General features: G+C 41.5%; 1 protein-coding gene across 17 annotated transcripts in view; it reads left to right on the forward strand.

Moving 5' to 3' along the window:
- Positions 1-21,696, forward strand: part of TFDP2 (transcription factor Dp-2) — a 182,297-nt gene extending 160,601 nt beyond the window's left edge. For all 17 annotated transcript variants that reach the window (XM_056807240.1, XM_007502108.3, XM_056807242.1 and 14 more), the window contains 4 exons: positions 4,583-4,734; positions 8,623-8,789; positions 15,784-15,889; positions 16,135-21,696. In XM_056807240.1, the coding sequence (XP_056663218.1) occupies positions 4,583-4,734; positions 8,623-8,789; positions 15,784-15,889; positions 16,135-16,318 (609 nt within the window). In that variant the 3' untranslated portion in view covers positions 16,319-21,696. The remainder of the gene's footprint in view (positions 1-4,582; positions 4,735-8,622; positions 8,790-15,783; positions 15,890-16,134) is intronic.
- Positions 21,697-25,475: the final 3,779 nt, after the last annotated feature.

A 25,475-nucleotide genomic window follows, 5' to 3' on the forward strand; every position in this document is an offset into this window, starting at 1 on the left:
GGTGAAAGCAGAGAAATACAAAAGGATAGAGAAAACATTAGCCTATCTAACTAAATAATGCTGTGGTGCTCTAGTGCTCAACTCATCCAGGACTTGTTGACCTTCAACTGGAATTAAACTCTATCCAGAAGACAGGAAGGGAAAGCCAGTTACCCACTCACCCAAGTTCCCTCCAAGAGGCAGGTCAAGATGATGACTCAAACTGAAGGTGACTCATGAGACCAACTTCCTTCCTTGAGCCAACCTTCTTCTTGAAGGGCAACTCCTTCTTCAAGCCCACTTCTTGGAGTGGACTTTTTTAGCCCCAGAAATTCAGAGTCTTTTATAGTGGCTTCTTGTCCCTTCCCCTTTTCACAGTGGCTAATCAAAGCTCCCAGATTGCCCAGGGGGCAGTGTCTGTGGGAACCACTTCTTCTGGAGAGGTGAATACTAGTCAAAAGAGATTCCTGGCTGATTGAGGTGTGAATTCTCATTTCCTGGCTGATTGAGTTGAAAGGGTGGAGAGAGCTCCTCCACCTAGTGCTAAGTAGGGTGTTCAAGGTTTTGTTGATTCAATTCAAAAGTAGACAAAGGAAAGTTAATCCTATCTTCACAATCTAGTGAGGGGTACTTAAGTTATTGTTAACCAAGTGTTAACTCAAAATAAAGGGAATAAAGGATTCCCTTTCACAAGTGTAAACTCAGAGAGAACAAAGAATTCCCTTTTACACTTGGTAGGAGTCTGGTCTTAGACAAGGAGAAAGGAATCTGTTTTTGACCCCTACCATCTGCTAGTGTTCTGGGCTCCTTTGCCCTCTAGAGGCCTCTGCTGACTACAGCATAGACATAGGTGAAGCCTCGAAGTACATTTCTTTTCTAAATAAATTTAATATTTAATAAGAATCCCTGTATTTGTAATTGTTTTCATCACTGCAGGGGAGCTTAAATGTTTTTTGAACATAATAGAACCTTTGTATAAAATCATGTGAGTTTGAGAGTCACAGGGTAATTGGACCAAAGAACTTTTTTTGTATTTGATGATTATGATTGTAAAAATGAACTTTGAACAATATAATAATGCCATTTTCTTGACAATCAGATAAAACTTCAAAAAGAGCGAAGAGGGTGTTAGCCTTTTGTCTTTTGTTGTTACAGTTGTAACCTTTATTATTGGTTGCAAATTTTTAAAATATATATATATATAATTTAGGATTAAAATATTTGATTTCTGAACTGTTTCACTAATCAGTTATTTTTCTGCATGATTAAATACTCTTTACTGTGATTTATTTCTCTTTTAATTTATTGAATTTTTCATAGTAATACCTTACATTTAAATAGTGCTTTGAATCTTATAAAGCACTTTCCTCACAGAAAATCTATGAGATAGAAAAGAGTAAATATTATTGCTCTTTTTTTTTTAATTTAAATTTTATTATTATTTATTTTTGGTTACAATACTCACTTTATTTCCCTCCCTCCCCTCCACCCACCCTTCCCGCAGCTGACATGCAATTTCATTGGGTATTACTTATGTCCTTGATCAGAACCTATTTCCGTGTTGTTGTTTGCACTAGGATGTTCATTTAGAGTCTACGTCCCCAACCATATCCCTTCAACCCATGTATTCAAGCAGTTGTGTTTTCCTTCGGTGTTTTTACTCCCACAGTTTTTCCTCTGAATGTGGATAGTGGTTTTTCTCATAGATCCTTCCAAATTGTTTGGATCACTTCATTGCCATTAATGGAGAAGTCCATTACATTCAATTGTACCACAGTGTATCAGTCTCTGTGTACAATGTTTTCCTGGTTCTGCTCCTCTCACTCTGCATCACTTCCTGGAGGTTGTTCCAGTCTCCATGGAATTCCTCCACTTTATTATTCCTTTGAGCACAATACTATTCCATCACCAACATATACCACAGTTTGTTCAGCCATTCCCCAATTGAAGGGCATCCCCTCAGTTTCCAATTTTTTGCCACCACAAAGAGCGCAGCTATGAATATTTTTGTACATGTCTTTTTTCTTATCTCTTTTTTTTTTAAGAGGAGAAAAAGTTCACAAATGCAAAAGAACTAGCCCAGTGTCAGGACAAGGCTTGAATTTAGTCCTCCTGACTTCAGATCTGGTTCTCTTTACACCCAATTTAGGATTAGGGTTAGAATTTCTATCTCATCTTATTGAATATTTTTAGCAACTTTAAAAATTCTTTCTACTTCAATTTTTTCATCTTGTATGTATGGCATAGGTAAATTCTACAGAAATTAAATTAATATTCCAAATGACTTTTACTCCTTCTGTCTATTTATTTGGTTTTATGTCTCCCAAGGAGAGAACATAGGAAAACAGAGAAAAAATGAAAAAGAGGACTAATTATAGATAAAAAGCAGGGTTGAGGAAAGAAAGTGTTACTTAGTCCCTTTGCATTGTGCTAATAAAACCTTAATGAAGTTTTGTAGAGCACAAGATAAGGACTTGATCCTGAGTGAAACCTGCTTTTCACTGGTTTAAATCCTTTTATTCTGAGGTCTGGGTAGATAACTCATTTGGCCGTTTACTACACTTCCAGATCTGTGTGACGGAGCAGCAGGCAGAAATAACCCCTCCTATAATATGTCTCCCTTCTCCTGGTGCTAGGATGGGCTTGAGCTCCTTGGCAGCCCCTTTCCAATTACTCCTCCTAAGTTTCACTTTTCCATTCCATTCCCTTCTTGTGGGTCCTTTTATTGTACGGCCATTCAGATGTCTGATGATTCCCCTTCCCTTTGACCCTGGGGGCCATTCACAGCACACACAGACTGACCAGACTACAGGTCCTTTGACTAGAATCCACCCAAAAGCTAAAGCCAGGCCCTCCCTTCAGACTCTGACATTCAGAATTGTTTAAAAGGGCCTGCTTTAAAAATCAGCCGGCCCTCAAGGGGCTGCCTTAACAAAGACCTCTGCTGCGGAAGGGACGGGGCCTGAGGAGAGACGGCCATCCTGCCACTGAAAACATGATTGCTTTTTTTAATACTACAATGAATAGACTCGAAAAGACAGAACAGTGTAATTTATTTGGCAAGCTTTACAAAACATTTTTCTAATGACCCCTTAGTGTAGACAGTGTGAGGAAGAGGCTTCCTCTGAGGTGGATGGGGCAGGCCGCCATGGTGGCCCAGACTGGCCCTGTCCCTTGGTCTGGCTGCTGTAGGACCATCAGGCTAATGGAACAGACAGTGCCCTAGAGCTCCTGATAGTCCAGCGGCATCTGGCTCTCTCAGTCCAGAACTTAAAGGAATGAGCAAGCCCTTCTAGCCATCTACTTACCACATGTTGAGCATCAGTCTGTTAGGATCTTAACAGATATAACAAATGTCATCTCATTTAATTCTCATAATAATGTTAAGAGGTAGATGCAATTACTATCTCTTTTTGCTGATGAGAAAACAGAGCCAAGCAGAGACCCAATGACTTGCCCAAAGTTTCACAGCTAGGAAATGCCACTGTTTGGATTTAAGCTCTGTCCTCCTAACTCCAGGCCAGTATACCATCCTCTTTGCCATCTAGCTTAGCACAGTGCCTGGCATCTAATAGGTGTTAAATCAAGGTTTATTTATTAACTCAATATTATTTGACTTCCTTTTAAAAAATTTAGATGCTATCATCTCCTTTTGAACTTACAATGTGACTAAAATAATTTAAAAAAAAATTTTCCCCTTAGAAAACCTGGCTATTGAGCTGGTTCATTCTTCTCTAGTCACCTCTTGTGGCAAGTTCACCTTGTTACAGACATATCCATGTAGGTGCCTTAAAGAATGGATAGCCTCTAAATCACATGAAGTCAGAATTACTCTGTCCCATCCAATGATTCCATTCATTTACTGTGTAAGGTTTAATTTAGGGTTTTATACTAAATATGAGAGTTATAAAGTAATATTGTGGTTGACAATTTTAAAATATTATAGCTTAAGTCAAGATGACTTTTAGGAAATTTATTTACAAAAAGGTAGAAAGAGTGAAAGTGGAAAAATGTAGATAAAGAGACAGATTCTAACAAGCCTACCAACCCTTCTCTATTGAAGTTAGGCTCAGCCCCAGCAGGGCTTCCCCAAGTCCCTTGTCTATGTGGATTTCCCAGTAATCCTCAGCCAGAGGTCCTAGTGGTGTCTTCAGCCAGAATTCTACCAACACAGCCTCTTCCAAAGCCCAGGCAAGAATTTCAGCCACTCGCCCAGCAAGCTGACACAGGACCCAGGGAAAAGATCTCCTCCTAGCCAAGGCAGGGATCTCAACCCTTCACTCCATCTGGAACCAATTTCTCCAAAGGCTTGGAAGGAAAGACCCTTAGACCATGCTGGTCTCTTCTTTTTATGTTCCTTTTTCCATGTCACTTTCTTGTCACTCCCCCTTCTTCACAGAAACCAATGGCAGTCTTTCAATTTGCCTAGCATTGCCCAAGGAGGGGGGCAGTAGCCTTTGGAGGTGTGAACTCACTCTAGTAAGTGACTTGTAAACTCTCTTAGGGTTAAGTATGGGTACTTTAAATTCTTGATTTTATTAGCTAAAAATAGACAAGGGGAGAGTTAATCCCATCGTCATACTGTTATTCTTACTTTATACAGCAAATAGCTTTTAAAAATCTGGTGCAAAGGAATCGGCAAAATGAGCAGCAGAACCAGGGCCCTCCGGCTTTGAACTCCACAATACAATTGCCTTTTATCATTGTCAACACAAGCAAAAGAACTGTCATAGACTGTAGCATCTCAAGTGACAAGTAAGTGGGGGAGGGGCTGAGGTTGTGGGGGGAGTGGCAGGGATGGCCCATGGCCTGAGCCTCCTCTGAGAATTCTCTCCCAAGCATCTCTGCCCAGCCCTAGCCGCCCTACTGAAGCCCTGCAGAGAAGGGGCTCAGGGACTTGAGGCTGGAAGACACAGAAGGGGCTCAGGGACCTGAGCAGGGGCTGGAGGACACTGATGGGCAGCCTGGAGGGAGGCAGGAAGGGGTCATGTAACATATGTGGCATGTGGGGGAGAAGAGGTTCCAAGAAGTGACAAACCCTGAGCCTGAAGTGGGGAATCTTTAGGCAGTGACCCTGAAATGAAGGGGACCTTGTGGGAGGGATTCCTCGCACCCAACCCATAGATATGACTAGAGCCCAAGTCTTCTGTGGCCTTGGAACTGAATGGACTTCTATTGAATGACAAACCGTGGTGGGCCTATTAGGGGTAAATTTGGATTAGGTTTGGCATAAAGATTTCCTAAGTTAAGGGATAAGAGAGAACCATGTCAAAATGTCTCCAGCCCAGTTTGGAGTTTGGGCAACAAGGCCTCTGCTGGCTTCTGAGGCTTCTCTGCAGCTGGAGTTTTGTACTTGGCACTGAGCTCTCGCTCTCTTGGGTCTGAGCTTGGCCCCAGAAGCAGCAGCCTCCTGAGCTCCCTGGCTTTTCCCCATGGAAACCTTTTGGGAATAGCAGAGTGGCAGTTGGAAAAGAGAGAGGTTACTGTTTGACAGTGGCTGAAGAGTAAAAACTGACAGCAAGAAGAAAAGATCTTTTTCTCTGATCCCTGTGAGGAAACAGAGGGCAGGCTCTGGCCCGTTCAGGCCATTCCTGCTTCAACCCGATTCCACCATGGCTGGAACTGGCAGTACAATCTTTACTGAAACATCCTGAAAACAGTATTTTTAAACTATATGTAATTTTAAGTAAGGATTTTGGACAAACGCTTAATTTAGATAGAAATTTTGGGATAAGTTAGGATAAGAAGTCAGCATAGGTTTGGGGAAACTCTTTATCCTTGAACCCTGTTATCTCTTATTTCTTTACATCTGTAACATATTAAATATATATTATATATATATATATATATATATATATCTGTCTCCTAAGTCATCCATTGCACAGGTCTACAAAGTAGGCCCAACACTGTCACATTGGCCCTTATCTACAGCAATTGGCATCACAATACGACAGTAAGGACAAAGAAGATAACTGGGTCACAAAAAGATCTTAACAGGCTCCTCTCTGAAAGCAGGAAATGGCTTGGTTTCATTTTCTCTTTTCCCAGCACCCATGTGTGGGGCAGCCATTGAGTCGATAAATGCTTGTCCATTTAAGTTGAAGGGAATTTGATGCTATTGCAGATGGGAAATGTGTCCCTGGCATCAGAGGAATCCAGCCTGGGACCTTAGGTTCATTTTGGAGGCATCGAATGCTCCTGTAGCCTTGTCCCTAGTTCTCCCCATGATTTTATTTTACTCTTTAGTTTTTCGTGACCTCTACTGTGCACTTATTCTCAGGGCTGGGGTTTTTAGGAAAGCTAATGAGAAGGAACAGAATTTTTAAAAAGAGAATATTCTTAGGGACAACAGTAACAAAATACTTGACAGATTGCCTGAAAATACACTGTAGTAATTGCAACCTAAAACTACTCCATATGAACCTATATATTGCTTCCATGTCATATTCATAGATAGGATCTTTGTAACTCTGCTGCTCCCAGGAGAAACTATGTATGTAGACTCTTCCATTTGAATCTTGATGGTCAAGATTTACCTTTTCAGAATCCATTTAGTAAAAAACACTGCTCCGAAATGAAGTCATTAAAAGTCACAGAGAAAGCAATTCTAAAATTGTTAGCAAGTTTCTCTTTGGATCTGTCCTTTGAGATGCTGAACAGCTAAATTAACCTCTTTTTTATAACTATGATAATAAGGCTTAAGAAGTTTCACATCTGACTAAAGTCCATCCTCACTATTGAGGCCTTTTGTTCCATGTATTTTCAGTGCTTGACGTTGATGGGGTTCATAGAGTCAACGTAGTAAGAGCAGCCCAGATTATTTACTTATCGCCACCTACCAGACTGTCTTTAATGTGAACATTTCAGAGTGTTGGCAAGATTAAAATGAGCCATTTGAAATTAATCTCCTTTCAGTAAGAATCTTTCAAGAAAATTGTTGTCAGGTTTTGGAAACCATCCATCACCAGTCTGCTCTTCGTGGCACGGCGGCCCCTATAAAATAACGTCCCGTTGGATTCGTCCTCCCAGCGGGTTTGAGAGTGAAGGAACTTTGAACCTAAGGAGACGGTTGTGTTCTCCTTTCTCCAGTTAGCAAGATTGTCATGTATGTGAATAGCTTTTTAACAATGGTTCTTCAGGGTTTAGAACAAGGCTTAGAAACCTGCTGAAGCCGTTAGTCCTGCTCAGTCCCTAAAATTTTGTTTTTCAAGCATATTAATGGATGACTTTTTAAAACCCAACATATGTTTTCCCCTAAATGAGAAAGAAAGTATTTTCAGCAAATACTAAATGTAGAAAGTATACACTTTGAGGGCATGTAGATGACTGAGGGAATGGCTAGGCCTAGAGGCTAGAGGTCCTTGGTTCAAATATGACTTCAAATGCTTCCTAGATGTGTGAACCTGGGCAATTTACTTAACCTCAGTTATGTACTCCTTATCACTCTCCTGCCTTGGGACCAATGCTCAGTGTCAGTTCTAAGATAGAAGCTAAGAGTTAAAGGAAAAAGTAGAAAAGAAAAGAAACACCTTTAAACATTGATACCTATCTACTCCCTCCTCGTTTTCTTTGGATTTGCCTTTTTGTAAACAACATTTTATGCTACTTTTTTGCAATCAGCATTTATTTGACTTTTACGTGTGGAAATTTTACCTAAATGTGTAACTGTGCTATTGTAAATTTTTATGTTCAGTTCGGTCAGTGATTTTTGGTCACCTGCTATGTGCCAAGCAAGCACTATTAATTAATTGTCTTTTGAGGATAGGATGTACTGTGGACTCTGCATGACACTCACAGAACTAATCTCTGCTTGTGCTTCTCTGTAAGCAAGGGTGTCCAGTTCCCTTGCTTCTGGGAGAATATGGTCCTTCCATACAGACAGAGCTAAAGAACTGGATGCTTTCATTCAGGCCCTTTTACAGAAACCATGCTATACCTCTCCCCGTCTGTACCCCAGAGATAGAGCCCAAGAAAAAGGGCCTGTGTGGTCATAGCATGATGCTATGTTACTAGTGACAAGAGTGAAGAAAAACAGACCCAGAGTGAACAAGTAGAGGAGAATTCAATGATTAGATTTTTTATATGTTTATAATTATGGGGCAGCCAGTGCTTGGCTTTTGAAAACAAAAAATACAAAGTACAAAAAATTTATTTTTATCAGTTTGCAGGTCAACTGACTATAAATTACATTGAATAGTAAAGGGGGTATACAATTGCCACCATCCTCACTATTTTTATTTTGTTTTGAAGGATATATTATTTTGCATAAAATTTATATTTAACATAGTGTAGCTTTTACAAAGAAATATAAGTACTGGGTTTGGAATAAATAAAGTTCCTTACCAGAACAAAGTTTCTACCTTAAATTTGAACCAGTTTAATGAGCACAAAAGAAGGTGGTTTATACTTATTTTCCTTCAAAGGAAAGTTGTTTTAATTGAGAAAGTGTATATCATTTAAACCCTGCAGAGCTGCTGGTTCCATAACCCAGCAGAATAATTCTCAGCACTGTGAATTTTAACAGAATTGTTTTTATTCCTTCTTAATTTATATTTCCATTGTAATATGCCTTGTATAATGTGCAAAATGAAAAAAAAATCCCATACCTAAAAAATTCTAAAATAAACTTTTTCTCTAATGCAGGTTCGAGTATCTTTTTAATTTTGACAATACTTTTGAAATCCACGATGATATAGAGGTGTTGAAGCGAATGGGAATGTCTTTTGGCCTGGAAACGGGCAAATGTTCACTTGAAGACCTGAGAATTGCTAAATCGTTGGTGCCAAAGGCGTTAGAAGGTTATATCACTGGTAAGATGTTATAGAATAATTTACCCTGAAAAGACTTCAAAAGCCAGTAACTTTCCCACGCCTTTCCATCATCCTGTTATTAAACAGTTTATGAAAGATAGCAAGAGCTCCCTAATGAATGATATTAAAAAGATGGGGGAAAGGATCTTTGATAAAAGAAATGGTAGGATTTTTGCATGAGAACAAATTTTTAAAATCTTAAATTTGAATAAATGAATGCCTGAGGGAGGCTGGAGTTGAAGTTTATACAATTGAAAAAGATAAATAGAAAAAGGATAAATACAACTTATTTGTTGTCCACACTTTGAAAGCTTATGTCAGTCAATTTGACAATGACTTAGATTTTGGTAGATGGGACTCAAAAGAATGGTCTCAATCTTTTAGTGTACAAAAATTTTTTTAGTCAGCAGATTTCTTTGAAGTAAGCAAATGGTGGCTATAGGATCTTAAAGGTCTGGTTTTCAAAGGAAACCTGTCTCTCTTAAGGTTAATTTTTGAAAGTAATTTTTAAAACAGTAGCTCTTTCTGAAATTCTTTTCTTACAATCTCATTAATTTAGGATTTGACTAATTTAGAATGTGTGATAATTCCCCAGCGAGGAAGTTTATCTTGGGTGTTATATGAAGATAAATAATTTGAAAAACTAATGGCAAAAGTAAGCTGTTTAAGAGAACAAATTTTATATATAATAATAATGATAACTCTTTAAGTTTTTGAGAATGATTTCTGTATGTTGTCTCCTTTGACCCTCAATACCTTCATGTGAGGTAGATGGTCTTCTTATCTCCATTTTACAGATGAGCAAACAAAGAAGGAACCAAAAAGTCCCTTGCTCAGGGTTGCCTGGCTAGAAGTGATGTGGGGTGGGATTCAAATGCATGTCTTCTGAGTCTCTGTCCCTCTCCACCATGCTGCTTCTTAGTACTCCTAGCAGCATCCCAAGCATTCTGTGTGCTGCCCATCATTTGTCCTTCATCGCTTCATTGTTCAGAGTGGTGCCAGCACTTCCTGTAGAATCACTGTATTATATTGCATTTTCAGTGTCCTGTAGTTCCAAACTAACTCCCTCTTGCTTGCTCCAAGAATTTTAAGTACAATTGGATGTAGATAAGTTCTGGCCTCCCATTCTTCTCCTGGTATCTGAACTCCAGGTGTTAGACTTGGCTTCCCTCCCTCCCTCTCTCCCTCTCTCCTTCCCCCCCTTCCCTCCCTCCCTCCCTCCCTCCCTCCCTCCTTTCCCTCCCTCCCTCCTTCCCTCTTTCCCTCCCTCCCTCCTTCCCTCTTTCCCTCCCTCCCTGCCTGCCTGCCTGCCTCCCTGCCTGCCTCCCTGCCTGCCTCCCTCCCTCCCTCCCTCCCTCCCTCCCTCCCTCCCTCCCTCCCTCCCTCCCTCCCTCCCTCCCTCCCTCCCTCCCTCCCTCCCTCCCTCCCTCCCTTCCTTCCTTCCTTCCTTCCTTCCTTCCTTCCTTCCTTCCTTCCTTCCTTCCTTCCTTCCTTCCTTCCTTCCTTCCTTCCTTCCTTCCTTCCTTCCTTCCTTCCTTCTTTTCCTTCCCTTCCTTCCTTCCCTCCCTTTTCTCTCTTTACTCCTGGATCTGACAAACATTTACACTGGGTTATACATGTATCAATGTTCAAGACCTATTTCCATGTTATTCATATTTGCAATAGAGTGATCATTTAAAGTCAGCATACCCAATCATATACCCATTGAACCATGTGATCAATCACATGCTTTTCTTTTAGATTTCTGCTCCCACCGTTCTTTCTCTGGATGTGGACAGTGTTCTTTCTCCTAAATTCTCTGGATTATTCTGAGTCATTGCATTGCTGCTAGTAGAGAAATCCATTATGTTCGATTGTGCCATAATGTATCAGTCAGTGTGTACAATGTTCTCCTGGTTCTGCTCTTTTCACTCTGCATCAATTACTGGAGGTCATTCCAGTTCACATGGAATTCCTCTAGTTCACTATTCCTTTCAGCACAATAATATTCCATCACCAACTCATACCATAATTTTATTCAGCCATTCTCTAATTGATGGACACCTCATTTTCCAATTTTTTGCCAACACAAAGAGCACAGCTATAAATATTTTTGTACAAGTCTTTTTCCTTATTATCTTTTTGGGGTACAAACCCAGCAGTGGTATAACTGGATCAAAGGGCAGGTAGTCTTTTAAACATCTTTGGGCACAATTCCAAATTGCCCACCAGAATGATTGGATAAATTCACAACTCCACCAGCAGTTTATTAGTGTCTCTCTATCTCTTGCTTGCTCTTAAATTCTTTCCTTTCCCATAGATCTCTGATAGGTATACTATTCTATATTCACCTAATTTACTTATAATTTCCTTCTTTATATTTAAATCATTTATCCATTCTGAATTTATCTTGCTGTAGGGTGTGAGATGTTGATCTAAACCTAATCTCTCCCATACTATTTTCCAAGATGTTTTTGTCAAAGAGTGGGTTCTTATCCCAAAAGCTGGGGTCTTTGGGTTTATCAAACACTATCTTGCTGAGGTCATTTACCCCAAGACTTGTCCTTTCTTGATCAGAACAATACTAAAGCTCATCCCAGTGTTTTCCTTGCAGTGGGAGAGTGGTTTGTCCTGGCAGCCGGCTTACTAGAAGGCATTTTGGTTATTCTCAGGTGGCTCCAATGTGAGCAAAGGATGTTATACTCTGCATTTTTAGTTAGGAAAGAAACATGCCTGCTGGCGCTGGGCAGGGGAGAGGGGTATTTAGTTATTACTTTAAAATACATAGAGCTGCAACAGACACCCCAACAGCTCTTCAGATAGTCTGTTTTTAGTCCTTTTTCCTAAATAATTCTGTTCCCTCTGGGCTCCCAGTGGTATTGCTGTGGTGCTCTGCCTCTTAACCACAACCTGAGCTGGCACCCTGGCTTTTCAGGAGTCCTTTACTCAATACACCTTCAGAAATTCACTCTAATTCACTCTAATGTGTTCTACGTCAGAGGCAGGCAGGCCCTGTTGTTTTGACTTGTTCCTGACCTCTTCTACTGACTGGGATGACCTTTGTAGCTCTGAATTTTTACAAAATTCTTGCTTTTTTTATTGTAAAAGGACATGATAGTTTGTCAGTCTGCCTTTCTAAATAAGCTTCCTTTTTGATTTTTAGAAGCACCACAACAAAGGAACAGATTTGTCCTAGAGCATTGCATTCACGAACCCTGACACAAGCCATTTAGCTCTATAGTCTTATTGTGTTGTTATTTTTCAAAACAATGGTGAAATGTGGATTTAGTCATATTTTCATAAGATGGTAGACTGAGAGCTGGATGGAACCTTTGACCTCCATTGAATCCAATTCTGTTGTTATTCCAGGGAAGAAACTGAGGCCCAGTGAAGTTAGGTGACTCACCCCAGGCCAAGATTCCAACATAGCTCTTCTGGCCTCAAATCCAGCCTTGTCCACTCTCCTACCTTTGCCACTTGTAGTTTAGCCTCCTCAACAAGGAAGTCTTTTTGGCTAAAAGTTGCTGTAAATCTCAGTTAGTAGGAACGGCTTGGGAGGCCTGGCTTCAGTTCATTTGCTCTGTACAGACTTGTTTTTATATAACATACCAAACGTCAGCTATTCTGAGTCTTTAAGTCGTATGCTTCTGTCTGGTTTATTTTATGGGAAAATGAGGTTAAAATTAGTGTAGTCATCTTGTTTACCTGTCCTACATGGAAGAAACACCCACTTGGTAAAACAGGAACAGTACATAGAAATAAATACTAATTATATACACAGAAATAGTCTATAGATCTCTTTGACATTTGTACGGTGATTGAAGTCAGACTCAGACAGACAGAACCAGAGAATTTTTGGCAGATAAAATTTTTAGAATCAACTTTTGATCCATGTTTTACCTTACATCAGAGATTGATTTTTCTTTTTGGGGGGGAAAAAAACCTTACCTTCTGACTGGTTAGAGCTAGGGATTTGGGGTTATAAATGACTTGCCTAGAGTCACACAACTAGGAAGTGTCCAATGCCAAATTTGAACCCAGGACCTCCCATTTCCAGGCTTCACTCTTTATCCACTGAACCACCATTCTGCCCTAGAATGGTCTTTTCTACATTTGTCGAAAAACCTTTCTATACCCAGATTTCTGCGTAACCTCACCTACAATTCATACTTCCTTTCTCTTGATTTCATCTTCCTCACTTCCATTCCTCTAGTCAAGAGAGTGTCTAGAAGAGACTTCCAAGGAGCAGTCCCAAACTGAAGGGCCCTCTTTATATAATGGAAAGGGATGCTGTTGAGGAAGTGAGCTCCAAACACTTTGCTGTACGTGTTGATGTATTCCTATTTTAGAAAGGCACAGCAAGGAGAGCAAGTAATTAGAAATGAAAAGTTTCTCATCAATAGTCTACATTTCTATAGTGTTTTCAAAATTCTTGGCTCACAGCCCTATGAGGTTAGTAGGAGTGTTATCACCAGTTTATTGAAGAGGAATTGGACTCAAGAAATAGGGTGACTTTTTTTAGAAATTGAATTTCTCAAGACATACAGTGGTTTAGATTTGAACACACAGCTCTTGATTTCATAGCCAAGATTCTTCCTGTTTTGCTACAAAGCTTTTCATTATCAAGATTTTTGGTAATGGCACCTTTGATATCTTTTTCTGGCATCCTGATAGAATGCTTAAACACAAGCTTTATTGTAGTCAACTGTCTAGGTGGTCAGCCTTCCTTAAAGTGCCTTTTGTATCATTTCACTTTCTTGTATTCGCTTCAGAAAAGCTGGTTTGGACATTATTGTTTATTTTTAAAATGTAAACCAGATACAGAAAGAACTATTTACCACTTCTTAAATTCAAACTATTCCTCAAACCAACCCATCATTATAAATGCCATTGTAGCAAACATTATTGAAAGCAAAATAGCTTTAAAGTCCCCAGCAAACTATCCACTTTTTTTAATTGCCCACTTTTTAAATGCAGTATTCTGTAGAAAGGCATCTACTAAGCCCAAAGGACCTCTATAATACCTTTGAGTAATCATTAATTATTCACATTAGTGTAATTATCCATATTGATTTGAGGATAGCTTAAAAATTCTAGAATCTGCCAATGTGCATCCATCTTTGTACTAGAGTTCTGCTTTTTAATTTGAAAAGTTTAACCGTTCTTGCCTAAAGCTTGACTTTGCAGATTTATTAAATGATATCTATCATCATTTATTACAGAAGAAAATTGTAGTCCATGCCCAAAGCACAAAACAACTGAGAACAGTACCACAATTCCCATTCAAGCGAAAGTCAGTTGTTTTCAGGAATGCTCATGTTCAGTAACAAAAAGAAACTTATTTACAGCTTTTTTTTGTTGATAAATATAGATGGCATTTAATGTCACAAGTAAGAGTGTTTCCAAGATGGATATCAAGGGCTATCATACAAAAATTTATTGAGGAAGTTTCTTTGCAAGTGTAACTAAAACTTGATGTTACACAAATTCATTAACTGGCGTTTGCCAGTTAAATTCTTGTGTGTCAACTAGCTACTCCATGAGTGTTGGAGTAGCTTGAGCACTTGAATTGCTATAGAAAATGGTCTCAAACAGTGACTGCAAAAGTCCTTCTTTCCATCATTTGAGGATGATTTTTTTTTACCATTTTTGTGGAACCCTCAAGGGAAGGTTGTTTTCCCACTTAATACCATTTGTATTTATATCCATTATATAAAAACACTCTTTCATTCCCCAGCTTACATCCTTTTCTCACTGACCACTTGTATAGACTTACATAAAATACTCAACCCAATTGTACCCTCATATCTACCTTGCCAAAATGAGGGAAGCAGAACTAGATTATCTTCAAGGTCTCTTATAACTTTATCAATCCATGATTTTCTAATTATTCTCATAAAAACATTACATATTTATAGTTATGAAGATTTTAATGGTATTTGAGTTTGATCAGGAATACTTCCTTTCTCAAATTATATTGTATTTGCTATCATCTTACTTCAGTAGGTTGTGTCTTGAGTGTTGGAACCATTTAATTTTTGTCTTCGGGTTACCCAGTTCCAAGCACTTAGAAAGAACATAAGAAATATTTCAAGACTTTATTGAATATTTTTATAAAATGTATAGTATTAAAAAGAAGGGAGGAAGAAATTAATTTCTAGTCCTATCAATTCCATGTCTCTTAATCCCTTTATCTAAATATTTTTTTCTTTTTAGTCTGGAACTGTGATTTTATTGATATGAGGAATTATTTCCAACATGATGGAAGGCTGTCCAATGTATTGTCTTAAAAAGTTGCCCAGGCCATCACCTCTACATTTCCTAAGGAGAAGTTGAGACTTAGGTCTTCTTTACTACTCCCTGACCTACCCTGCCTCTCTAGTATTTGTTTGCTTGAGTATTTGGTTTTCTTTTGTTACTTCAAACCTTTTAAAGCTTTTATCATTTGCTTTTTCTCTTCACCTGCTCTGGCTATTGGCACCATTGTTCATTCAGGTCTTTCTTTGGGGGAGGAAAAAAGAATGGAACCAATATGGAAGCTTGACTGTATGGAAGCTTGAATCAGTGATTCAACTTGCTTTCTCTGAGAATAAGCTATTTCTTACTAATGCATCAGTAGTCATAGAACTGGCTGATATTTATTCAGTAGGAGTCTTAAGTTTGACTACAAAGAGACTTTTAAAATCTTCACTTTTCTTACATTTAGAATTTTAATTTGTTTCTTTATGTCCCCTATCCGAACTACTACCTATTTTTTTCCACTATGAAAGAAGTGAGTGAATGGCAGAGATCTACAACCTGCCCCCCCAATTTAATCACCTCCTATAGACTTTTGTAAGTGCTAAAAAAAATTAGAAGACTTTCTCAGAGAAATGACAGGTAGATTTAAGAAAACCTCTTAGCTGCAGTTAAGACGAGGTTTACAACTTACTTTTCTAGCCATTTTTAGAACTGTAACAGTATTATCCATGAAATTTGCATCATATGTACTTTCTGTCTTTGTGGGTTTTTTTAGATATGTCTACAGGACCTTCATGGTTGAATCAGGGGCTACTTCTGAATTCAACCCAAACTGTTCCAAATTTAGATATGACTGGTGGTACCACTTTATCGCAAGCAAGGTAAGCTTCCAAAATATTCATGTGTAAGCTCTAAAGTATGCACAGAATAGGCGGCCATCTTCTGTGTAGAGAAACAGGTCTCTATTACAACTTTAGAAAAATTTACATTAAGAAGCTCACTAAAAAGATGGATCTGAGGGTCTTGCTTGGGTTAAATTTACATTTATTCTTTTGTAAATTTATCAAAACTTAAATATTCTACCTGGGAATTAATGAATATGTGTATTCTTTTAATTATTTAATAGTGTAAACCAAGGGTTTTGTTTGGATGCTGAAGTGGCCTTAGCAACTGGGCATTTCCTTGCCCCAAGCAGTCAGCAGTCCAGCAGTGCCACATCCCACTATTCAGAGTCCCGTGGTGAGACCCCCTGCTCTTTCAACGACGAGGATGAAGATGAAGATGATGAGGACCCTTCATCCCCAGAATAAAGACAGTAGAAAAGCTAAATTTTACAAAATGCTGCTCGTGTGTGTTTTTAGTGTGAGCTCTTATTCTTGATGTGATTGCTTCAGCTCTTGCCTTTGTTTGCCCTGTGTATTCGGTGACAATAAATGAAACAACTCAACTAAGTGACATCAAAGTTAGGATGAAAGTTAACCTAGTGCAAAAGAAGACTCTGACCCTGCAAAAGCACTAGGACACAGCGCAAACAAAGTGTATTCTCCTCTGACTGAGGTAAAGAAATCCCTGAAGACTTGGCAGAGTGGATGAGTTTCAGCTACTTGGTAAGATGTGGGACTACTGTCTCCTCCCACATCCATAGCATCCTGCTCAGAATCGACAGTGCGACAAGGAATGTTCCTTAGCTAAAATACTTATCATGCTTATCTCTTTTGGCTGTGCTGTTTTTAAATGCTGAGATGCATATTTACAGTTTTGCTATGTTTTTTTGAATAAGGTACCTAGAATGTTTGTTCATTTGACTCTAGAAATCAAAGTCTTAAAGTAGTTTCAAGTGCTGGCATTTCTTGAAATAGCGGAAAATCCATGTGATGATGTGAGTCACCGGCCTGCTGCGTTAGACACTTGTCAAGGAGGTAGGAAGACCAGCTTCTATTTGAGTGACACTTCAGATGTCGTTTATCATGTTAAAAAACTGGAATTAGAATGGCTAACCGATGCTAACAAAGCAGTGTAGGTTTTGTCAGGTGAGTAAGGACCTATTAGGCCTATTTATGGAAGATGAAAGAATTTCAAAGAGCATTTCCATGTATATATTTGCCAGCACTGCCTTTTTGCCAGTGCCTACAATGTTGGAATTTTACAGGGAAGAAAACTATAGAAATAGCTTTATTCCAACTATTAACCACTGCAGTTCAGGCAATTTTTTTTTTCATTTAAAGCAAGAACAATAGAAAAACAACCAACCCAAGTTTTGAAATGCTTGCTTACATTTCATTTGACAATATTGTCGTGTCTATGCGTGTCCCATCTGTGGAACTGAAGCAAGTTGCTTTCAATTTTATCTTAAAAGAAAATGTCTCAAAATACTAATTGGTGAGCCCTACTGCACTTTTGCTACTTACTGCATTTCGTTATAAATTGCATCTCTTGGGAACTGGCCCATATTTTGGTTTCATGGAAACTATATAGGATGTTAAGAACTTCCAGATAATTGGATTTTTAGGTAGGGTGTTACATAGCCAAAGATGCTATTAGGAATATTACATCATTGAATTCTTCTGTTTAAAAGGAGGGCATGGAGGAGGGAATCTGTAATCAAAATTGTTAAAGGTTGCTCATTTTTTAAAGCTGGGAAAAGGCTCAAAATCAAGGCAAATTTCTACCTTTGTTCCTAGGAATCCTGTAGCTGCTCTCCCTTCTTTCTACTCTCCATTCAAATCTAATCTGAAATCCAGGAAAGCAGTAAAATGTAAACCATTTAAAATCACCGTTAACCTCTACATATGTTTCTAAATGTGTTGTCATCAGAAAAGCTAAATTCACTAGTATTTTGGCAGTTTGAAGAACTCAGATATCAACTACTTATTGTACCCACAAAATCCTCATCCTGATATTTAATACACATAAAGTGAAACTGTTTTAAGATGGAGAAATACCAAGGCATTGTGGTATATGTACCATGTGGCTATCCAAAATATTAAAAATTAAGTAAAACCCTCCCCTGTTTAAAATAAAAAAATATAAAATGATAACATCAAGATTAATTTGAGGGCTATAAATGTAGTAGTAACTGTTTTTGAAAGGCACAAATAATGAAGGGAAAAGTCATTTTTAAAATGTTAATTTTATGGGGAAGCAAAGGAATGAATCATTGAGTGTTTTCTTTGGGGACTTAAAACTTATAAGTTCTTGTTTCTTTTAGCCCATTGTAGGTGTTGAACTCATTAGATAAGAATTGGATACTTCATAGTAATCTTAAGAAGGATGTTTTGTAGTGCTGGGAGCACCTAGAATGGCCTAAAGTCTTTATCAAGTCTTAGAAATCTCACGAACAAGGGCCTAGAGCATCAGCCTAGGTTCACGTAAGACTATATTCTGCCAAGTTTACATAATCACTATAAGCTTTAGCTAGTTTAGGGGGTCAGGAAGAGAGAAGATGATGATCTGTTAGTTTTATTGTCTTGAATAGAGAATTGATCTCAGCATGAATTTGGGAAGAGACCTCCCAGGCAGGTCTAACTGGACGTGGCCATAATGCTAGCAGGCTGCATCAGGCCCTGCACCCAGTACCTGGTGGATCTGTACTGCATGCTTCTGGGACTAACCATTTGGCTGGGGGTGGGGGGAGAGCAGGCCACAGGAGAACTAGGGACAAAAAGCTGCTGCTTGCAAACAGCATCCAGCTATTTAGACTGCATGAAAACAGACCCTCCCAGCCCCTTCACCCCTAAAGAAAGGTCTGGGGGAAGAGTACAGTGCAATCAGAACCTAAAAATGACTTAACAGTTGTCCATTTTCAGAATTAATTCATGTTCCCCCTTATCTGAGGAACCCGCCGCCTCATCCTTTCCTTCTCTGCCTCCAAAATGGGGCAGCCTGGCTTGAACAAAATTGCTTTCATTTCCATCAAAGAGACTAAGAGCAGCTCATGTTCACAGTTTGCCCCAACAGTGCCAAAAGCCACATCTTCTCAACCGATTGCACGTTTATTGAGGCTCTTAAAAATAAAGCACTTGGTTGACTATCAAGCCTCCCTGTGTTTCTGGAAGCAATAATTCTTTCACCCACCTTTTAATACCATGTGGAACTTGTAGCTTTGAGGTCTAGCACACCCTGGCAACCAACAAGAGAGCCTTTTTGAAATCCTTTCGAGCTGGCAGGGACCTGAGAAAGCACCTGGTCCTTCCCCCTGATTTAAAGCACACACGGCCAGAAGAGAAGGGCGTCCTAACCAGGGTCATAAACCATCGACTAGAGCCGGAAGGGACTTGAGTGGCCAAGACCAAGCCTCTTGTGTTACTGATGTGGAAACTGAGGCAGAGCTTAAGGGATTTGCCCAAGATCACACCACTTTCCAGTGGCAGCGCCAGAGGTTGGCTGTGGGTCTCCTGGATCTTTATGTCTCTGAGATCATGTTGCCAGGCTGGGAAGAGGCTAGCTGGGGGTATGTGGGAGAACGATGTTCTTACCGAACTCCCCATAAAATACTTGATTGGGGGAGAAAAGGAAGATGGTAACTAGAGCATATTTCTCTGGCTCCCTTTCAGTACCCAGGCTTCGTCCTCCAGAAGGGCTGCCCTGCTTTGGTCGGAGAGCCGGCTTCCCTCGGTTGGGGGGCAGGGTGCCCTCTAGAAGGAGCGCAGAGTAGCCCCCCCCCCCCCGGCTCCCACCCCCCAGAGAGGCCGGACACATTTGGGTCCTGGTGATCTCAGGCGGCTTTGGCTTGAGGAAGCCTTCGGGCCCGACCTCGTCTTCTCGGGTGGGTGGGCCTCCAGGGCGGCCATGGAAGACGGCGGGGCCGGCCGTGGCCTCGGTGCTGGCCGAGCACCCGGAGCCAGGCCGAGTGTCCTCGGCAGACGCCCTGCCACCTTCTATTCCTTCTCTTTTGTCATCACGAGAGCTTTCCTTAGCCTGTTAGGGAAAGGAATGACCTGCACCTGGGCCGCTGTCCCTGCCCGTGTCCTGAGCCCCGGCTCGGCCACTCGCACTCGGGCCTCTCTCTCCAAGCGCCGCCTTTGGCAGCCCAGAAAGGATCCGGATACATCGGGCATCTGTCTCGCTCCTTCAGGACTGTTTGAATGGCCTCCTTTAGCCAGGCAGCCTCACCACGCAGCGCGTGCCCGAGACCCTGGCAGGGTGCCGGGGCAGTTCTGGAGGCGGCCGGCCCCCAGAACCAGGACCGGAACCCACAGAATCTTCTTTGAACTTCAGATGTGATTGGGGTTCCCAAGTCCCGTGGATGCCTCTTCAGGAGCGCTTCTTCCTGCTGTGCCTGGAGAGAGCTGTGGCCATGGCGGGCTCCTGGCGTTCGGTGGGACGTCCTCTGCGATGGTCAGGCCAGCCATCCCCTGGCCGCAGCAGCGCCCCCTAGTGTAGGAGTTCTCCCGGAACCTCTCGGTGGTTCTCTTTCCTCCGGACGGAGCTTTGGGGAGTGACATTTGTACTGTTTGGCCTGAGGTGCCTGGGAGCGGGCTTGGTCAGGGGGCTGGACAGGCTGGACGGTCTCCTGGGGGGCGCTGCCGTTTAGGGATCGGGGCTGTCGTGACCCCAAGGGTGGCACAACGCGGGGAGGCCAGATAGTTCTGCCTGGTTTTAGCTGAAAGGAAATCACACCTTCGCCTTCCTAATGCGTCCCTTGGTTCTCGGCCTGCTTGAGAGGAGACAGGCGGGCATGAGCCTTGGGTGCGTAGAGCTCTCCCGGGGAGCCCGGCGATGGGAGCAGCTCTGTTCTCCCCAAACGGGGGCCGGGCGAGGACTTCCCACCCGCGCCTCGTGCCCCCCAACAGGCACGGTCAGCCATCACAAACTCTGCCCCTGCCGGGCGGGCCTAAGGCAGCTTCATCCCCTCAGTGCCTGGCCTGGCCCAAGAAGAAGTGAAAGCTGCCCCGGCTGCCCCTCCTGCTCTGCGGCTGGCCGGCCTCCCGCTTTCCGCGGACGCCCCTTTCAGGCCATTCCTTTGACGCCATTCAGGATTTGGCTCCTTGTTTTGTGGCATGTCTGCAGCCGGAGCAGGACCGCCTTCTGCCCCCTTGTCCGCGCCAGCTCCCTGGGAACCTGCCCTGGATGTGCCTGGCCAGGGGGCTCCCGGCACCCCCCAGAGGCGCCGCTTTGTTGCTCATCTCCACCGTTCACAGGCCGCATCTGCCTGCCAAAAGCCTCCCCCAAGACGCCCAGTGACCGTGTCCCAGGACGCTTCTGCAGGCCTGCTCGGGGCCGCCAGCAGACGGTAAGGCTGGGCCTTCCTCCTGCATTTGGTTTGGACATTCACTCTGGAATCACGGAGGGCAGCGCCCCTGGCCGCTCTGCCTGAGCCAGAGGACTACAAGCAAGCTCTACTTTCCTGGTGAGGTGCCGGTGGGGGTGTCGCACAAATACGAACTGTGACTTTGTAAATAAATGCCCTTATTTTTTTATGGAGATTTTATAGAAGAGGCTATTTCTGTACATGCAACTAACCCAGGTTTTCTGAAAGTGATGCAAGGGAAGAGCAAACTTATGTCCTGCAGGGCTGTGTCTTGCACAAAGTAGGCGTTTGATAGGCATTTGTTGACTTGTGCAAAAATGGAATATGGCACCTACAGTGTTTGAAAGTTGTGCTTATAAAGAAATGACGACATCACAGTGTTCTATGACCTGAAGGGAAGAAAAGCTGTACTGTAGGAAAATAAATGATTTTAAGCAATTTGGGTTTGTGTTATTATTTGAGAAGGGATACAAATAGTACATTTTAGATATCTTTTTAAAGTTAATAATATTGGAAGTAATGATGACACCTTCTTGTTTCTTAATGGGAGAGACTCTTCATTTTCTCATACCCCAAAACAGCAAGATCAGGAGCATGACGGACCTTTTCCAAAATAAAACCTTTCTCCTCCGAGAGATCTAGAGGGGATTGTCCCCTCCTCGTATTAGTGAAGGGCAGGAGTTCTTAACTGGGGTCTCACCTTTTTTAAAACTATTTTTTGATAACTAAATTTCAATATAATGGAGTACTTTGTAACCTTATGCATTTAGAAATATGACTCTGGGAAAGGGCCTTATGCTTCGTTAGATTTCCAAAGGGATCTATGCCCCGCCCCCCCCCACACACACACACAGTTAAGAAAGTCTTTTCCTCCCCAAACTTTAATTCCAAGTGAAAATGCCCATTCTGGGATAGGGTTCGGCCCTCTTTTTCCATAGTGAAATACCCTATTTTTGAGAAAGTGAGGTTCAGATCCTTCTCTTTAGCACTTCCGGTTAATCCTAGCGTCCCCCAAGAAGCACATTCCAACACTCTTCTTTCAAATAGATGAAGAGATACCTGTTTTTATAACAGAGTAACCGTTGCATCCAGGCTGTAACAAATAATTGAGCAAAGGTTAATCTGGTAGTGAGCAGATCTGAAAAGGCACGCCGGAGTCTATCCTCCTAAGCCCTGCACCCAGATCACTTACTTTTGACATAACGTGCGCCCTGATTTGAAACGATGAAGCCATTGCCTTCGCTCGGGCTTTCCCTTCCGCTGTTTAGTAACACACCCAGAACTCTAGGCTGAGGAGAGGATGTGGTTCTGTGAATAGTTTTAAATTTTATTTCCTCATAAATGTTTCTCAAGTACTCTCACTTTGTACTTTTTAAAAGGCCGTTGAAGTATTAGTGAGGACATTTCTGGGCTTAATTTTCACACCTGCTAGAAAATAACAAGGAAGAGAATAGCTGACATTTTTTAGAGCTCTTTTAATGATGAGCCTTGTGTCAGCTCTGACAAACATGGGAGGTATTTTGCCCCAGTTTTACAGATTAAACTGAGACACGGGTCACATAACGAGTAAATGCCAGAAGCTGGATTAGAACCCAAGTCTCCTTGATAAGATTCACCAACCTATCCATCCTTCAATGCCTTCTAGTTCTATAAGTCCATGCTGAGTAGGAGCGAATGAAAACAATCTACTATTCACATCACAAGAAATGTGACGGGTTCATCAGTTTCTGGGTGGATAAAAGTTGCGGGAAGGAGCTTGCCTTTTCAAATGCTGACACGAAGGATCTAGCTTTGGGGGCTGTTAAGCCACAAATAGAGAACCTTTCTGGTGGGAAGCCACCCAGGTAAAACAAGCATAAACTCCAGATGTTCCAACCTTGTATCATCTTCAAATCAATCACAGCTAATCTCCACAATCTGGGCTTTTATGAAAATGATGCCATCCCTGACCATGCCTCAGGTCTAGCCAGGAGCTTTGTTGAGGCTCGTTTTCCCTCCCCAAGCCTGGTGCGAACCTTCGCACATGCCTTTGGCATTTTCTGAGGCCAATTCCTGTTCCACTCTTCCTTAGACTGCTCTAGCTGCCACTTTCTCTGCCTTTCCTGTTTGAATTCTGTACAGTCTTCTACCCGAATGAGGATGATTCTCTTGTTCTTTGCCCATTTTCTTCCAGAAAGAAATCAAGGCTTCTTGATTCTCATTCTAACTCTTAGTGAAATATGCCCCCTTTATCAAAAGACTCATTCTTGGAGAGTGAAGGCTCGGGATGATCCAGTCTCATAAAAATAATCTTATTGAGTACAGTGTGGCATCTGTCATCAGTCTGCATCACCTGGTATGCAGAAGGTTCTATCGGAGTTGCAGGAGCTGTTCCCATTGTGGAATGTGCCCGAACAGTGATTTCATCCACCTCCTTGTTGTCTCCTAAAGCACTTCCACTTATGCTGTACTGAAACAGCTTCTCATCCCTCTCTGGGCCAAAGGCAGGGTCTGTGACTTACCCAAACCTGGATCCATTTAGGGTGCTGGGTTCACCCATGGTCCCATTCTATGTCCGTCCACTTATCCTGCAACATTTCGACTTCCTCCCAAGACAATACATTTGAAGTGCTCACCCCCCAGAGGAAGGATGTTCTGATAGAATGTCCCCCATCCCTGAACAGGATCGATGTAAAATGTCACTAGGAAAGCAGGCATGACATTGTAACTGGGTCGTAGCTCACCCCAGCCTGCCAGCCGAAAGCTATTTTAAGGTTTATTTATTCATTTATTTTTTGCCCATTAGATGAACTAACAAATTTCCCTGTCAGTTTTTCAGTTATAGGATCCAAATTGTCCCTCTCCTCCTTCCCTCTCCCCTCTTGGTGCTGGCAAGCAATTTAATCTGAGTTATGCCTGTATTTTCACACAAAACATACTTCCATATTATTCATTTTTTTAAATGAAAATAATCTTATTAGACCAAAATCCAAGTAAACAAGTGATGTCATGCTTTCATTTGCATTCCCACTCCAACAGTTCTTTCTCTGGGGATGAATAGCATACTTAGAAAGCTATTCTAACTAATCATTCTTGTTACTAAGGTGCTAAGCTTGGTTATTTCTACCAGACTAAAAGACCACAAATTGTCATCAGTGACCAGCAGCAAAGCACAGGTCATCTTGCCCAAGTTTCAGCTCAGAGAAAAGGTGTGTTTGACTTCTTTAGAACATGTGTCTTGTTTCTAAAAAAGCATATGTACTTTTAAAAAATGCTTACCTTCTATCTTAGAGTCAGTACTATATATTAGTTCCAAGGCAGAAAAGCAGTAAGGGTTATAATGGGGGTTTAGTGACTTGCCCAGAGTCACACGGCTAGGAAGTATCTGAGATCACATTTGAACCCAAGACCACCTGTCTCTAAGCCTGGCTCTCAATCCACTGAGCTACCCAGCTGCCCCTGAATGCATTTTTCTAAACTTACACACCAAAAAATTGAGTATTTTGATAAACGTAGTAAACAGGAAAAGAGCACTATCCTGGAAGTGAGTCTGTTGGGGATAGCTTACTTTTCCTCTTAAGCATGTATTAAGTCCAACATTACTTTCAAAGCTGTCCTCTGATTCCTTCTGAGCTTCCTTCAGTTCTCTTCTGGCGTCTTTCATTTCTTTTTGTCACATTTCAATGACCCTTTTGCCCAGACTTCTTGTCCATTTTCTTTTTTAATTTATCCCAAAATTAAGTAAAAAAGAAAAATAAAGCCTTTATAACAAATATGCACGTTCCAGGAAAGCTGATTTCCACGTTGGCTAGGACTGAATAGATCTGACTCTGCATGTTTGGATCACCACCTCTGGGAGGATCTGGACCATTGATTCTGAACTCATAGTCGGTCACTGTGTTGATCCGGATTGTTTCTTGAATCATTTAGTTATTGTTCTTCACGTTATTACCGATACAGCACTTTGTTCTGAGGTACTAGTTTCCTACCATACCTTCCCTTCTCAGCCATCCTCCTCAGACTCCCTTTCCTAGGCTACAATCGCCTCCTGGTGGGTCTCCCAGCCTCAAGCCTCACCCCACCCCTTCCCTCCATGAAGTGATCATCCACGCGGCTCCTCTGCTTACTGCATCCCCTGCTCCCTCTGGGACGCGGGCGGCGCTATTTCTCCCACAAGGTGGTCCTCTAGAGTTTGTCCATTCTGAAGAGCCAGTCTGAAAAGGCCTCCTGGTCTCTGT

The sequence above is a fragment of the Monodelphis domestica genome, chromosome 8 (assembly GCF_027887165.1).
Source record: "Monodelphis domestica isolate mMonDom1 chromosome 8, mMonDom1.pri, whole genome shotgun sequence".
Lineage (NCBI taxonomy): Eukaryota > Metazoa > Chordata > Mammalia > Didelphimorphia > Didelphidae > Monodelphis > Monodelphis domestica.